The sequence below is a fragment of the Colletotrichum siamense genome (genome assembly GCF_013390195.1).
Source record: "Colletotrichum siamense strain Cg363 chromosome Unknown KSG_Cg363_contig04, whole genome shotgun sequence".
Taxonomy (NCBI): Eukaryota; Fungi; Ascomycota; class Sordariomycetes; order Glomerellales; family Glomerellaceae; genus Colletotrichum; species Colletotrichum siamense.
Genome location: NW_023501017.1, coordinates 4960205 through 4976445, shown reverse-complemented (window position 1 = coordinate 4976445; position 16241 = coordinate 4960205). Strand labels below are relative to the sequence as shown.

At 49.0% G+C, this 16241-nt stretch overlaps 4 protein-coding genes across 4 annotated transcripts; 3 read left to right on the top strand and 1 right to left on the bottom strand.

Annotated features, from left to right (window-relative positions):
* Positions 1-301: 301 nt before the first annotated feature.
* CGCS363_v007238 (uncharacterized protein) lies at positions 302-1638 on the top strand (the record flags this gene model as incomplete). The annotated part of the gene is made up of 3 exons (XM_036639087.1): positions 302-511; positions 590-1233; positions 1317-1638. 3 exons carry the CDS (start codon positions 302-304, stop codon positions 1636-1638), a joined length of 1176 nt encoding a protein of 391 aa, XP_036495332.1.
* A 183-nt stretch (positions 1639-1821) lies between these two features.
* On the bottom strand, positions 1822-2801 carry CGCS363_v007237 (Oxidoreductase BOA17; the record flags this gene model as incomplete). The annotated part of the gene is made up of 3 exons (XM_036639086.1): positions 1822-2201; positions 2271-2452; positions 2518-2801. 3 exons carry the CDS (start codon positions 2799-2801, stop codon positions 1822-1824), a joined length of 846 nt encoding a protein of 281 aa, XP_036495337.1.
* A 4944-nt stretch (positions 2802-7745) lies between these two features.
* On the top strand, positions 7746-8680 carry andI (Short chain dehydrogenase andI; the record flags this gene model as incomplete). The annotated part of the gene is made up of 2 exons (XM_036639085.1): positions 7746-8457; positions 8514-8680. The coding sequence occupies 2 exons, from the start codon at positions 7746-7748 to the stop codon at positions 8678-8680; spliced, it is 879 nt and encodes a 292-aa protein (XP_036495336.1).
* A 7160-nt stretch (positions 8681-15840) lies between these two features.
* Positions 15841-16140, top strand: CGCS363_v007235 (uncharacterized protein; the record flags this gene model as incomplete). The annotated part of the gene is made up of 1 exon (XM_036639084.1): positions 15841-16140. The coding sequence occupies one exon, from the start codon at positions 15841-15843 to the stop codon at positions 16138-16140; it is 300 nt and encodes a 99-aa protein (XP_036495335.1).
* Positions 16141-16241: the final 101 nt, after the last annotated feature.

The window sequence follows — 16241 nt, the reverse complement described above, 5'->3', positions numbered from 1 at the left end:
AAGCTGTTACCGAAACTATTGCCGCTTTGCTTGACTCTGCCCCTAGCAGCAGAGCCCCTGTAAGTCATCACAGACCATACGACCGCCATGTCGCCCAACAGAGGTACGTGCTTCCACTGGCGAACATTACTGTTTCTGATGATCGTCAGCTGCAACCGGGTTATGATGGGTATAAATAGTCATTGTCATTGAGCCTGCGCTCACTTGTCTGGGTTGGTCATCTTTGATTGCAACTAATAACGCCAACCGTCTACTCCCTATTGACTTTGACTAGATCTTTTTTTGTGCCAGTCCTCTCATCATGTCAGCTATTCCGACTCTCGTCGAAAGAGATAAGGAGTACTATGCACTTGACTTCGGCAGTAATCTTCCTCCCGGGACGGACACGGCGGATCAGCTTGACAACAATCAGAGACAGCCGAGACCCCCAACTCAATCTCAGAGACCCGTGCCAGAGTGGCCTCCTGAGGAGAAGAGGAAAGGGAAATGGATTTCAGCGTATCTTGACACAGTAAGATCATTTTCATGCCAAAGCTTGACGGTGATATAATTACATGGAGGCACTGACTTGTGGTCTTTCTCCTCATAGCTTGACCCCGAGACTGAGTATGACCAAATCATCAAAACCGCGAACTTCTTCTCTGGCAATACATTTGCTGTTGCAATGGGATACTGCTCCACGTTTGTGATGCTGACGCAGCCCCCGGGGGGTGCTGCGGCGATTCATTTTGGGGCCAGAGCATTCAAGCGTCCCCACCAACGGTTTTACGAGACAGCAGACCAGCTCCTAGATTGGATGTGGCACGGCAGTGCGTCCGAGGAGACAAAACGAGGAATCGAGGCTGTGAACAGACTACACAAAACCATCTGGAAGAACACCCCGGGAGCCTTCAGCAACCCTCCCGAAGGACAGATGTCCGTGATTGGGTCGGCGGTGTTCGAGACGTATTTGCGGAAGCTTGTCGGGGCGAAGAATCAGAAGTCTCATCCTCACGTCGCAGCTGCGTGGCCTGCATGGGCAGAAAGGGTTTTGGCGCAATTTCGAACGGAGCCGGCGGACGGGAGTCGTAGCTTTGGAGTCAACTTTCCACGAACATGGGACGAACTCGAAGCCTTTTATCGCTGGTTTCAGGACTTGCCCTTCGACAAATGGACGAATTCGGAAGATAGGGAGAAGGGCCGCGCCATCGCTGAGGCTTTCATAACCCAGTTCAGCACGCTGTGGTTTCCCAAGTAAGTTAGGCCAACAGGTCAACGCCCCGAACGGTTCATATGGATTTCTCGAACACTGGGGATGGCTAATCGACTAAACGCAGACATCTTCACTGGTTTGGCCGCCAGATGCTGCTGACAGTTCTTGCTCCCAAAGTCCGTGAACAGCAACAGATCGGTCACCCAAACCCTGTGCTTGAACGATTGATCAAGCTTGGGTTGAAGATACAATTTGATTTAATTGACATAATGCCAGACCCGGTCAAGCCAATGCTCTTTGAGGAGTACCAGGCCGTTAAGAAGTGGGGTTGGGGGCAAATAGATGCCGACGTCACTCGGCAATGGGAGCGCAAGGGTCGGGTAACCGATTTCTTTCTAGTAGTGGTTGTAACTTTGTGGGCTGTTATGTTTCTCTGGTACAAGTAAACTTGAGATTGTGAAAGTTCTGAGCAACAATTGATGCATTCCTCATTGAAAGAGTCGTCTTCAAACGGCACCGAACATGACCTCCTCATCCAAAAACCACCAGCCCTTACATTTATCCAGCTGGCCTGGACACCAAACCATCTTGGATAAGAATGGCACTGACGATGGAAACTCTATCACGTTCTAGAGCGACGTGTCAGATGAAACTTCCTTCCATTCATCCAAGAGCTCGATCGTGTCAGCGCACTTCTTGCGCAGTTGAACCACTGCGTCTGGTCCCAGAGCCAAGCTGATTGGCAATGACCGTCCTTGAGCAGTGCCTGAAGATTCCACCAGATCAATGATATGAGAAACCCCTTTTGCGGGGTCTCCAGGCTGCTGATGATGCGCTCCCTTGAACTGAGCATACAGTGAATCGACGGTGGACTTGTATTCCGGGATCTTCGTGTCCACGTAGACCGTATTTTTGGCGTTGAGCAGTTCGGTGCGAAAGAATCCCGGCTCGACTAGTAGGGTTTTGATCCCAATGGACTTGACCTCGAGGTCAAGCGTTTCGACAGCACCTGATGATAACAGATATTAGTGTTAGCTTCTTCGATCATAGCTTCCATGGGTACCATTGGTTCACGCACCTCTCAACGCGCTCTTGGATGCACAGTATGCCCCTAGGGTAGGGATACCTCCCCAGGCAGCCGTAGAGCCCATGAAGACAAATGTTCCGGACTTGCGAGCTCGAAAATGAGGCAGGAAGGCTCGTGTTATACCGAGAGGTCCAAAGACGTGAGTCTGGAAGACTTTGTTCCAGTCTTCTTGGCTATGATTTGTTGGTATTAGGCGCCTTATGGGAATCGACCGATAGTGGCGATGGGAGAAGCTCACCTGTCATCCTCGACTGTTCCAAAATGCGAGTAGCCAGCATTGTTAACCAAAACATCAACACCGCCATAGATACCCAGCGCTTCTTGGGCCACCCTGTCAAACTCAGACTGGCTAGCCAGAAGGTCCAGCTTCAACACGGCTGCGCCAGCCTGACGGAAGTGGACTATCTTTGAGATGTCGCGAGCCGTCGCGATGACCTTGTCTCCTTTTGCGAGGATTGCTTTGACAAACTCAGCGCCGAAGCCCGAGGTGCTTCCGGTGATGAGCCAAACGTGAGGTGCCATGATGAATCGAGTGCGTTCGCTAACTAGTTGTTGTGTGTCTTACGGAGATGGAGCAACGAAGATCATGGTCAATCATCCGCCATCAAACGGCCTTAAATAGCAACGCGTCAAACAACTGATTTGAAATCCTGCGAAGTTACGGTTCCTACGGCCTTGGGGAACTGAAGTCACTTTGGACGTGTCAGCGGACTTCGGGGAGAATTGGCGGACATAGCGGAAGTAAGGATATCAGACGCAAAGTCTAGTTGGAATACTAAGCTACGGACACCATCGTGTTGCGGATCATGCCGATACTTACGATTGGGAGCATGTGCAATGTTATGTCTTGTGAAGGCGCCACCTAATCACAATGTCTCCGAACCAATACCGAGCACCCTTGCGCTCCATAAAGCTGTGGATTGTCATTCTTGACCTGCACAATTCATGAGCAAAGCCAAGAAGATGACGATATTGTGATTCTTGGCTACATGCCGTCCAAGTGAGGAAAACAATACGGTGGTTGCTATCACCTTGGCAATTTCGAGATATTGTCTAAGCCACCTAGCCCTCGTGGACATCGATTTGAGTCTCAGGAGAATGTCGCTGATCTCTGCAGTACTTAAGAAAGGCAACAAACTGCCTCACGGCATGATCTAGAGCCTGTTCAAATCACCTCATGTCTTCGATCTATGATCTAAAAATCTAAAATCTTTAAGTCCAACAATAATCCCGAAACATGTCTCTTATCAGCATCGCCAAAGGCAGTCTTCGTTTGGCCGGTCTCCTCCATCGGCCGGAGATAGCATCAGCCAAAGCTCCAGGTCTCGTCGTTGTTCACCCTGGCGGCGGCGTCAAGGAGCAAACAGCCAGCCTCTATGCGGAGCGTATGTCTCAGCAGGGGTTCGTGTCTGTTGCCTTCGACGCGCTGTACCAAGGGCAGTCTGAGGGCAGCCCTCACTACCTAGAAGACCCGGGCTCCAGGGTTTCTGACGTCTCCGCTGTCGTGGATTACTTGCAAACTCTCGATTATGTCGACCCAGGTGCCATCGCAGTTCTCGGAATCTGCGCGGGTGGCGGGTACGGAATTGCCGCAGCAGCTACTGATCACCGCATCAAGGCAGTAGCTGCAATCAGCCTAGTCAACATTGGCGACACCAACCGCCAGGGGTGGCTCAACACTCTCAATACATCGGACGCTTTATCTGTGGTCGAGTCGGCCGCTGAAACTATTCAAGACATCGCTGCGGGTGGCAACATTACCTACCTGCAGTACGTTCCCGACCCTCCCCAAGCCGACACCCCCCCTGACCTGGTCGATGCGTGGGACTACTACCGGACCCCTCGCGGCTTTTTCAACACGTCCGAGAACCGCATGCACCCCGCTTCTATCCCTCTGATTTACCGTTTCGACGCATGGCACTTGGCAGACCAGCTTCTCTCGCAGCCAACCATACTAATCGCCGGGGAGGATGCCGATAGCCGCTGGGGAACCGACGATGTTTACGAGAAGATCAAGAATACCAACCCGAATGCAGTAAAGATCTTGGTTCCAGGCGGGCGCCACATGGATTTCTACGACTTGGAACCTTACGTCGCTCCCTCGGTTGCAAATGTGACCGACTTCTTCAAGACCCACCTGAACCTGTGAAGGAGCTGAAAGCTTGAAGCGGGAATGGCAGCCAACTTGACGCTGAAATGCGTTTCAGAGACCTCACATAGATGTAGCTTGAGATAAATTTGTCGTCCCTTGATCTACCTCGGACCCAAGATATGCTTCTGTATAAAGCTCTACCACTTCATCCTTCTAGCCGGCTCACCTTCGGGCATCGCTGAATCATGATTCACGTGAACTGACAAATATGACTTGTGTCTTGAACTTCTGTGTCCAATGGCCTTTGTAATGAACTTGTCCTATTCAGCAAACCTCCTCTGTCAACCCTAAATGGTCGAATTGCTTACTTTCCCATCGCAGGTGCATCCCAGTTTGCAGACGTGATGCCAGCACTTCCACCTTTCCTCTCTCTGACGTATCGACTGAAGACTTTCATGCCCGGACCATCGTGAAGACTTTCAATCCACATCACCTGACATAGACTGCATTTGACCTCAAGCCACATGATACCCAAAGTGTTCTCCATCAGTGGATGGAGCCTTTCCATTAGCCACTCTTGATCTTGGCCATGGAACAACGATACCGCGCCGACCATCAATGCCCAAGCAAAGAGAAAGCTTTCTCCAGTATTGGCGGGCGAGAATATGAGACAAGCTTTGCGAAATTGAGCAGCTATATATGGATACTGAGTATTCAGACCAGGAAAGTTCCAGAAGACGGTTGTCAAATAAGCGTGAAGCGACAGCCGGAGAATCTCTGCAAGGGGATTCCAGTGATGGTTACGAAAATCAAGCAGGAGAAGCCGCGACTGAATAGATGTTGGAAACCCCTCAACAACTATGTCCGAAAGCTTTTCACCACTGCCGTGACTGCTGTTTATCAGCTGCGATAGAACCTGGATATCTTGGAAACACCTGTGCAGTCCCCTGTCCAGTTCGCGGGTAAGATGGCGGGATCGAGAAAAGCAGGATTGATCAACTGATTTGGCATCGACAGGCTCGCCCTCGTATTTGGACGACCCCATGTTTTGCGAATACCCCGGCTTGAAGCCAGTGCACATGCTGTAGATCAAATCTGCCCTTCACGCAATTTGGTCAGCGTTGTTTTGGGGATTCTACTGAAGGTGGCGAGAACGGGAGGTTGATACTTACCGACGCAACTTTTCCTGGAGTAGAGGCTTTTCGTCATACGACTTCAACCCGCCGCGGAGATCAATGATCTTTCTCAACCCCATCATGTGTATGTGGGCACACTCCATATCTCCGAAGCACTCCGCAACAAAGACCATAAACATGACGACAGTGGTTGTGGAATCGGTCAATGCAGTCTTCGGATTGCTAAGCTGCCTGTTAAGCTCACTGACTGTTCGATACAAGTGGTACTTTGTTCTTTCGCTCTTCTGACCTGCCAGAGTGTCGAAAAAGAATGACGTAGTGTAGAGAACAGCGTGGAGATATGCCAGGTCGAGTTGGGTCCAGTGGAACCAGTATGTGTTGCTAATATCAGAGTAAGAGTACTTTGCGATCGGGTACATGTTGGTCTTCAAGTGGGTGTAATCTAGGAGGAAGAGCACGTTAATGAGGGCGACTGACTGCCAATCGCCTATAAAAGACCCAACCTACAGGTGCATAGCATTCGACGGGCATGAATATCAACATCTTCGGTGAAATTGACGAAAGCAAAGATGCTAGCAGGCGGAGGAACTAAAACGGAATGTGTAGCGCCGACAGGAGCTGTGTCACCGAAGGCCCCATCATCTCCTTCAGGGTTCATATTCTCTTGATGGAACTCTTGTAAGGCTCTTCCATCAAGAGCGATGGTAGAGATCTGCAGTTGTTGCCGATCTAAACTGATTCGTTTGCGAGTGTTCTTCCCCTTCATTACATGGCTTCGAATAAGCTTGCGATCTCTCTCTGTGGGCGTCTCATTCGTAGTCGTCACGACAAATGCTAGTTCTCTGTTTGTGTCTTCGCCTGTGAGTCTAACTTCATTGAGGGCAACTGAATTTGGAGGAGAATCGTACCTTTGAGCAGGGCTGCTCTTGACGAATCCATCGAGATTGGAGCGCTAGCGAACACCGAACGGAACGGGTAAAAATTTTCGTAAGTATCCGCTTGTACAGGAGGCTTCAAATTTGTTTCAACTTGTTGATGCTTGACGAGACGGAGCGGACGTTTTTTTCTTGATGTCTAAAGTAGGAAAACAATCAAAGGGGAGGGGCTACGGAAAGAATAACGGCTTCCCGCCGATCCAGAATTGACCTTCGACACGAAGCACTGACCCACGTCTTGAGGTCTTGCCAAGACTTAGATTGTTTTCCTATTTAGATCTAGTGCGAACTAAAATCGGAAAACACGGTTGTCGGTCTCCCCGCCCATTTCGCTGATTAAATGATTTGCCTTTGGACTCCCAGCAAGATGAGAGCGGTCGCGAACGGAGAGAAATAAGCTCTGCGTGATCCGCTAAGTGGTAAACAGACTCTCAAAAAGGTTGCCAAAACATACCTTGCGCAGAGTATATGCTGGGAGGCAGGTCATTCTGACGTTTGTGAAATAATACACACTCCACGTCGTCGACCACCTAGTCGCTCCATTACAAAGCAGCATTTATTTCATCCCTAGTGTTGACCACCTGTTTAAAAATCCACGTCATCGAAACACAGTTCTTCCACTGCCTTAATCAAAGGCTTCGAATTTTAGATACCTAGTCCAAAAGATTGAAATGCGAGATTATAAACCGCGTTGCGGTGTAGACCCAGAGTTCCCACTCTGGTACAATGAGTGAACCTGATTTTCTACTCCTGTTTCCATTGCACAGACGTACAAATGCCTCATCTCAGACTACTGGGGTCAATCAAGATCCAACTGCAACGACCCGCGCCACCGACTCTTTTTCGCCTGGAGACGCTGTGGTTTCTCTCGCAGCTGGCGTCCCATTGGTCGTGGTATGGGAGATGTTTGGCTTCCCTACTCCCCGCGCACCATTATCAAATCCATGACCACCATCACCACGTCGCAGTTTGAGAGTCAAAGGGCTTCGCGCCGGCTTTTGAAGCTTCCTGGTTCGGCCTTTGAAGCCCGTTCACACCACACTTTGCGGTCGAGTCAGAGAGACTACGGCTCCACACTAGATTCTTGTTTCCGTCTTCCGCGCGGCTTGTTCTGTTGAATGCTTCTCCAAACATTTTACACATCCTTGGAGACGAAAGTTCAGATTACTTCGTATTCGCTGCATCCGTACCTCCGACCGATTCGTGGTAGCGTTAGCTAGAGAAATACAATACAATTCATATTGCTCTGTGTCGTTCCACATTGTTGTCAGAACAGCGTCCCATCCTAGGATCAACCACCAACATGGCGGAGGACAGCACTTCCCAACGACAATTCATGTCGTTCACCAAGACTTACCACCACAAACCATACGACCTGATCTCTCCCTCTAGACCTGAGCTCTCAGCAGCCGGCAAGAATGTTGTGATCACTGGCGGCGGCACCGGCATAGGAAAATCGATCGCCCTTTCTTTTGCTAAGGCTGGTGCGAGCTCCATCTGTATTCTCGGCCGACGACTCGACCGCCTTGAGATCGCCGTGGCAGAGATCCGCAGCACCGCCAAGCTTGGAACTCAAGTTCTTTGCAAGAAAGCGGATCTCTCAATTCGCGATGAAGCTTGCGCAGCTATTGATGAGATTTCATCAGCGGTCGGAAACATCGACATCTTGGTTTCTAATGCTGGGTTCTTCCCTAAAGTTGGCGGCGTCGTCCATCAAGGAGCGGAAGACTACATGGAGGGTTTCAAGCTCAACGTGGTCACCACGCTGCACGCCTTGCAAGCTTTTGTCCCCCATGCAGCCCAAGGCGCCATAGTGCTGAACATTTCGACATCTCTGGCTCACATTAAACCGTGGGCAGGACTCTCGGGCTACTGCGTCACTAAAGGAGCAAATCTCAAGCTTGTGGACTTTTTCGCGGCGGAGAATCCTGAAATTCACGTTGTCAACGTTCAGCCGGGAGTCATCGAAACCGAGCTGAGCCCGCAAGGCACTACCTTCAACACGACTGACGATCGTAAGTACACCAATACATGAACACGACTTCACCCTGCTGACAAACCTACGCAACAGCGGCACTCCCTGGTCACTTTTGCGTGTGGCTAGCATCTCCCGAAGCTCGATTTCTCAAGAACAAATTCGTCTGGGCCAACTGGGATGTCCAGGAGTTGATGCAACGGGCTGGAGAGATCGAGTCATCTCACCTTCTTACGTGGATTATTGACGGTGTTCGAATATGATGTCACTCGATGCTACCAGCCAGAATATTCTACCTACACGCCACACCTGGCTGCAGCTTGAGACGGCTGACTCCGTACTCGGATTCAATCAGTTATGAATTAGTATGAATCATTTATACTCGCGAAGAAGTCCTCACTTCGCATACGTGATATCTTGCCATCTGCTTTAAGGACCCGGGCTAGTAACGATACGCTCGTTTCCATAGGTAAGTATGTTGGCTTGATCTCCGCCGTTAGGTTGTAATCTGATGAGATTACCGCAAAGAATAACAACTGGTCAGCACATAGATCTCAGCTCAGCGCTAAGGACTTCTGCGGTCATGATATGATACATTGACTTGATTAGTTACCAATGAGGGACTTTGCGTATTGTCGGATCGCAACTTCCTCGAAGTTTCCCAGCTCGACAGGTACATCCTTTTGGCCCGAACCAGGGGGCAGGATGTCTCAACCGTTTTCTTCTGCCAGATGAAGAATGGGCATCTTCATATCTGTCGGAATCTTCCTGACTTGCCAATCTCTTCCTGTGAACTGCTCAACTTTGTGCGCAACCTCTTCCAGCGTGTACCAGGCGTTGGCAACGGTAATCCAGGTGTCCTTGTACTCCAACGGTCTCTCAAAAGTAGCAGCTAGCACACGACCGATATCGTACCCCAGTGTAAATGGATGTCGAACATGTCCGCTGCCTCTGACGGTGATGCTGAGTGCATTCACGTCTGCGCCCACAAGTAAGGGCAGAATGTCGTCAAAAAACCCGCTGGCAATTGCGGTCCAGCCTGCACTAGTCATAAGTTCTTGTTGGTGGACAAGGCATGGCGCCAAGGGGATTCGCAGTAGGCGAGAAGTTCAAGAGGGGAAACTAACCGTCGGGGAAGCCAGCCTCATGGAGTATCTGCCGCATTTCACGCTTGGCGGCAAAGAAGTCCGATTTACCAGCGTCAGTGTCCGGATGCACACCATATTCACTGGCAATGAATCGTTTGACGCCTTGATCTTTCGCTTGCTGGATCAAGTCCAATTGGGAAGCTTTCCCATGGAGACCTGACACTGTGAGCATGACTTTTGCTAGCGTAGCCCATACGACATACCAACCGTGGAAACGACAACATCAAAGGTTTCAAGCGACGCAAGTTTCTGCGTCTTAATTCCTGCGACAACCTGGCAGGATTTGTTAGCCCTCCTGTGTAGGCCACCGCCTTTGGGCATGCGGCGAATGTGCACGAACCGTCTCTTGCCGTGAAATTGGCACAACGTCAAACCCTTCTTCAGCGAGCGCTTGAGTCACTAGCTTGATGTCAGCGTCGGCGCATATGTAGCACACACCCGTATCGCGGGCGGATTCCTCACCTTCACGTCCGACCCGACCGGTCGCACCAAACACCGCGACCTTTCTGTACCGAGTCATCTTTTCCTGGTGGTGCCTTTGGCAACGTGTATGATTTGCTGTGATAGGTGTCGGACACTAACGCTTGGCCTTAATAGTGATGCTAGAGTACAGGTGTCCACCGCGATGCCCATTAGTAATGTCGCGAAGCTACATGTAGACTGAGTTTGCTTTACAAATCGTCGAAGTGATTAATAATTGTGGAAGCGTAATAACAATCGCCCAAGTACCAGGTCGTACAATAAACGATCGGTACTTATTTTATACTGATTGGTGAACTTTGCGGAGGACTGGATTTGGAAAGCCTAAGGTAGAGCTTCTCACCGATGTCAAGCACGCCATTGCTCTCGCACCGGATGGGCCAGAGCCACCATACAGACCCTCTACAACCTCGGCAAAAGGGAAAGAATATGAACGCTAGCCTCATAGTTCACATTCGCAAGTAGAGTTTTCACAGGACCACATCCCAGGCAACTCTCCTTTTGTTCCTAAACGTAATTCACCAGTAGGTGAAACCGGACTACAGGCCGCGCAGAAATGTTCGGGGCCCAACTGTACGTAGCTTACACGAAAAGAACGAGGGATGGTCATTGTGGACTTCCAAAGGAACGGATGTACAAGTACCCTCAAAAGTAGCGATAGTCCACATGCTATACCTACAACACTTCATTTGTGTTGCTAAAGACAGCAAGCCCCATTCTAAGCATAGAAGCTATGGAATCTCATACCATGTATAAGATCAACCAATATTTACCTGAAAGTGGGCCAGGCGAACATTCCGCACTCACAGGCACTTACCTTTGTAGAATGCCTTCAGAGACTTCCTGCTCGATGAAATTCACACTGTATGAATCTGCAAATAGCTTCGTGCAGTAAACATGTGGGTATTTGATTACTGTTCTTTCAGATGCTACAGACTACAGCGTAGAGACCTCGAATTAGGACGAACGAGTGTCGATCTTCACCCTGGTACTCTGATGAGTTCAAATCCCGTGATCAGTTCAAATCCCGCGATCAGTGCAGGTTCAACTTTACCTCAGTCTAATCCAAATTGAGGGACCAATGATTACAAATATACTTAATGGTCAATGATCACTACATTCGTATAGCAATGGGATCCGGACCTACCGGATTGCACGACCAATCCCGTCGAAGGTTGTGTAAGAATTCATGCTTTCTGCAAGGTCCCTGCCACGGGCACCCGTGCAGGCTTCAATCAGTGACAACAACCAGCGAGCCCGAATAACACAAATGCGAAGCGACCTGTAACGTATTTGCCGCTGCTATTTTACAAGTCTCAGATATCTACATACTGTTGTCGTCACGAATTCTCAAGATACAGGCTTTCAGTTAGTCTACCTGCTTCAGCTGGTTTTGCCTTTACAGCCTTGCTTCTGCTCGCCCGAATGGCGCCAAACACCCACGCGTCCTTTGGCAACCATCTATCCCAAGAACCTGTTGGTTAGAATGTGCAATCCAGCGAATGAATGGCGGCTTGCTTGTTACTCGCTATGATTCCGGTGACCTCTGGTCGGTTGACACGAATATTGGAAACGCTACCTTGGTCTACCAGTTCCCGAGTTCATCGGCCGTTAACTCAACCTTGGGAATAGTCGAGTACCGGGACAATACATTTGCCATCAATGCGGGCCAGCTTCGGCCGATGGAACTCCAATATCAGGAATGTGGTCGGTCTGGAGCATTGATCTGGCGAACTGGCGAACGATAGGCAGTACGCCACCAACGGCCACGCTTATCTCAGAAGTTCCAAACGCCGGATTCCTCAATGGAATTAACGTCCTGAACCCAGCCACCACACGCGGACCCCGAAGCCAAGGGCCAAGGGCCAAACCATTTCTGCTCCTCGCGGATGCGGCCAATGGCGTCATGTATGGTATCGATATGGACATCAGAAAACCCTCATTATTCTATTCCAACCTAAGTCTGGATAACAGGCCTGAGACATGTAAGTTTACTCACTTATTTCTCAAATCAAGCGCCAATTTGTCTAGGTTGTTTCAGGTGCAATAGAACATCTATATCTCCACGCTGTTAAATAAAGCCCCTCTGACCGATAGACTTTATTCATTGGCTAGGGCTACGAGATCTTGCAAACTTCCTCTACTAAAGATTCGCCGATCGATGATTTCAGCACCCATCCCATAAATTAACACGTAGCATTCTTGGCGGCCCGAAGAACCCTAGATCTAGACACCAATGCTGTTTATGCGGGGATAAGGATCACCTTATTGCCGGCTGTCAGATTTACATGCATATTGATCATAATTAGGTCATGATTAGTAACATAATGAGAAAGATTCATAACAGGTTTCTGAACGCAATCACTTGGCATGAATAATTAAGAACATCTCTTATTACTAATGTACTCCTCATATTGAGTTGCGTGCGCGCCATATTTGTCCTTGTCTCGTTCCCTGCTCCGTGAAGTTGTACTTGCGCCATCAACAACCCACGGTGTAATTCTTGTTACAATGCTCATTCTCATCGCAGGTATCACGGGAATGTGTGGTCAGCCATGCGCTCAAGTCGCGCTGGATTGGGGCCATCAAGTTCGCGGAATGGGACGGAATGCGGGTAAACTGGCCGATAAAGTCGCGTGTCGCCTTGAGAGCTTCGTGTCAGTTGCCCATTACTACGACCTGGAGGGTCTCCGTAATGCTGTAGCGGGAGTCGACGCAGTGATATGTGCGTACAACAACAGTCCTGAGCTTGTGGTCGGGGCGCAGCTTGCGTTACTGTATGCCGCGGAAAAGGCTGGTGTGAAAGTAAGTTTAGAAAGTAATTCGAATCGGGCGGCTTGCTAAACCATGGCCTAGATATTTCACGCTGCCTCTTGGAATTATGATTGGACAAGGCTTCAACTCGGCGAACATGAGAACTACGATGCTTACATTGCGTTCAAACGAACTGTTGAGATTTCATCAACCATCAGGCCTTTGTACGGCTTTACTGGGGGGATAATCGAATATCCATGGTATCGCGACCGGACACGGAATGCCATCAACGTGGAGGAGGGTACTGTCTCGTACTTTGGCACCGGCACTGAAGAGCACATTTGGGTTACCTTGAACGATCTGGCTGCGTATACCATCTGTGCTGTCTCCGACCAACAAGCTACTGCAGGCGGGCTTTATTACGTTGAGAGCTTCCGTGCAACCTTTCCTGACCTAGGAAGAGTTTACGGTGAAGCACGTGGCGTTGAGATACGCGAAATCTGTGTCGGCGATACGCAGACAGCGCGACATCTGCTTCAGCAAGCACGCGAAAGCACTGCTACTTATGATTGGAACAAGTACATCGGCCTCGCGTACATAACTGCTTTCAATGAAGGCAAATTAGGCTGGAAAGAATCTATTGATAGCAAGCGGTGGGTAGGTCGAGTCCATCAAACTGACTGGCGAAGCTGGCTGGCACAGCATCAGGACGTCTAGTCAGTCTCTTGGTTAATTCCACCGGTTGCGTGCAAGATCAATCAAGTTTGCTAGTTTTGATTTCATATACCCGCTTTCGTTCGTGTACCCGTGGATTCAATCCTAGCTACTGAATTTGTTTGGGCTGCACACAATTCCAGACACAATCAATGCCCCTATCCGTCCGCATTAGTACCACTAATGGGCTCAGTACAAGGGATATCTGGGGGAACGCCAGTGACTGAATTTGCGAAAATATAGTTAAACTGACTAAGGTTCTGGGCGCTGAAGATAGTAACATTCAAGACATGTCTGCTAGTGGTAAGCACGCTAATCCAAAGGTCCAAGTTAGCTTAAGAGTGTTTATCATAATGAGAATGCTTGTATAAACGTTGTTTTAAGCCCTAACGTGTAGTAGTAAGGTATGCAATATTATAATGTGTAGTATTTTGATATAATTTGAATAGTCCCATCGCGTTCTAGAGCGATGTGTCAGATGTAACTTCCTTCCACTCATCTATGAGTTCGATGGTGTCAGCGCAATTCTTGCTCAGTTGAGCTGTTGTCAGTAAAATGACTCGAGAGAGTGATCTGATTCATCGCTTGAACTCAGTGCTATCAGCCCCCGGGATCTATGCAAGTAGAGTGGGCAGGTTAACATTACGGCAATCTATCCAAATGAACAAACTCAAGTTTCTTGTGCCCCAACACGAGCAGTCCTTGCTATGTCAATCCTTACCGCGTGCAGGAGCTGACATGTGGACCCTGTCAGAGGTTGCACTCTCACATAACCTTAAGGTAGATGCGATATTCACGCGAACTAGCATCATGGACACCGCCATTGTATTCATCAAAAGATGAAACTGACAAGCCTTCTCGCCGTAACGGCTCTCATCGATCGAGGCCTGTGCTAAATACAAAAAGTGCTGGTAATTCATCCTCAGATTCCCCTGACTACTAGTTGAGGTAGATCGACATGTTGCTCATTAATCGCTAGGTGTGGAAGAGATGGCATCGTGGATCAAGGAAAGACACGAGATAACGTCCCTTGGGATGTTGATACGGCCAAGGTTTGTGCCGAGAACTTCGGGACGATTGGGTACCACTTGACGGTCAGAACTTCAAAGAATGCTTCTGTTACAAGACGTTATGGTGGGCGATGCCTCCGGACACAGCAAGCAATAATTACGATTGGGCAAAGGTTAGTCAAACCTTGCGACTGTTGCGACATTTCAATGAGAAATCTAATGGTACGATTCCAGTCATGCATCATTGCCGGAGGGTCTACGGGGTATTGTCGCGACAAGATTTGAATGCACTGGGTACTTGAAAGCTGCGATTTCGGACAGATTATTCCGTCCGTGAAAACTTGTGGTCGATTTAGTTCCCTCAAACAACTTGAGATCTCACGCACTCTATTCACGTAAGGAGAAAGACAACCTAGGTAGAGGCGGGAAGAGACCTTAGATGAGAGTTGCGAGCTAGCGGAAGCCACCTTTGGGAAACAGTGCTAGTTAGACTGAGTTCGAAACACTGTGCATACGAGCGTATAGTAGCCTTCATTTACATTGTTCATGAATCAAATCGTCTCCCTACCTAAAGTAGCTATCAAGTTGCCTGCGGACCACCTCATGAGTCGATTGAAAGATGCGCCAGTACAGAGTTGATTCCTGTGCTAGGATAATGCCAATACCGACCGAGAAGACAATAAATCATGCGCGTGAGTATACGCGATGGTTCTATGCCAGATTCCGCGCAACCTTCGACTCCCGCGGAGGGTTCAACTCTGACGGGAAAGATATGTGTAGTCTGTGTCTCATGATGAGTAAGAAATATTGTCTTACACGGACTGATAATCTCGTAGGTAGTCACATGTAGAGCTTACGAGTCAGATGGAAGCAATGTTCTGCATACCGTCATATAAATAAACTTACAATTATGTGGTAGCTAGCGATTGCCATTAATGATACGGCTCAGGGCACCTACGATACGGCGCCATTTCCTTCGCGTCGAGAGATTTAGAAATTACAGTACTGCTAACGGTGAACTCCATCCTGCAGAATGGAAGACACAGCCACTCAATGAGACACAGAAAGTCGGTAATACCGACGAGTGCTGCGCATACATGTATGCGCCTCTCTCTAAACCACTAGGCCGACGAGTACCTCTATATAAAATTCGTTATGATTCGCCCAACCATCAAAGTAGGTCACCTTGCCAGTCATTCCCATTCTTCCAGAAAGATCAGAATTCGAAGTAAAAATACGGTCGTTTCCGGTCAGTATTCTATAATCCCGCTTCAATGATTTCTCAGCTAATATTCCCAGTATATTTTCCAACTTACCATGAAGGCTACATGCCTTCTTTTTGTTGCTACGCTGTCCTTGACTGTTCAGGCTTGCGACTCGTATAAGTACTGCGCTTGCACAAACAAAGACGGGACTACGAATGACGCTATCACCAACATAATATGTGAAAATACCCCTCGCATTCATGACCAGGGGTTCATGGAATGTAAGCTCTATAAGAACACCTTTGGGGTCATCACAGCTTTCGACAATTGCAAGTTCCGCAGGGCCTTTCAGGCTCAGGGTGCTATGGGCGATTCATGGTGCAGAGCCAAGGTTGGCATTTTCAAGGCATAAGCCTATGTTTGGCCTGGGTCTCTAGATTATGATCTTGTAGCTGACGGTCAACCTGCGACAACATCTCTCAATGCCTCTTTGATGGCTTCTCAAGTTCTCCA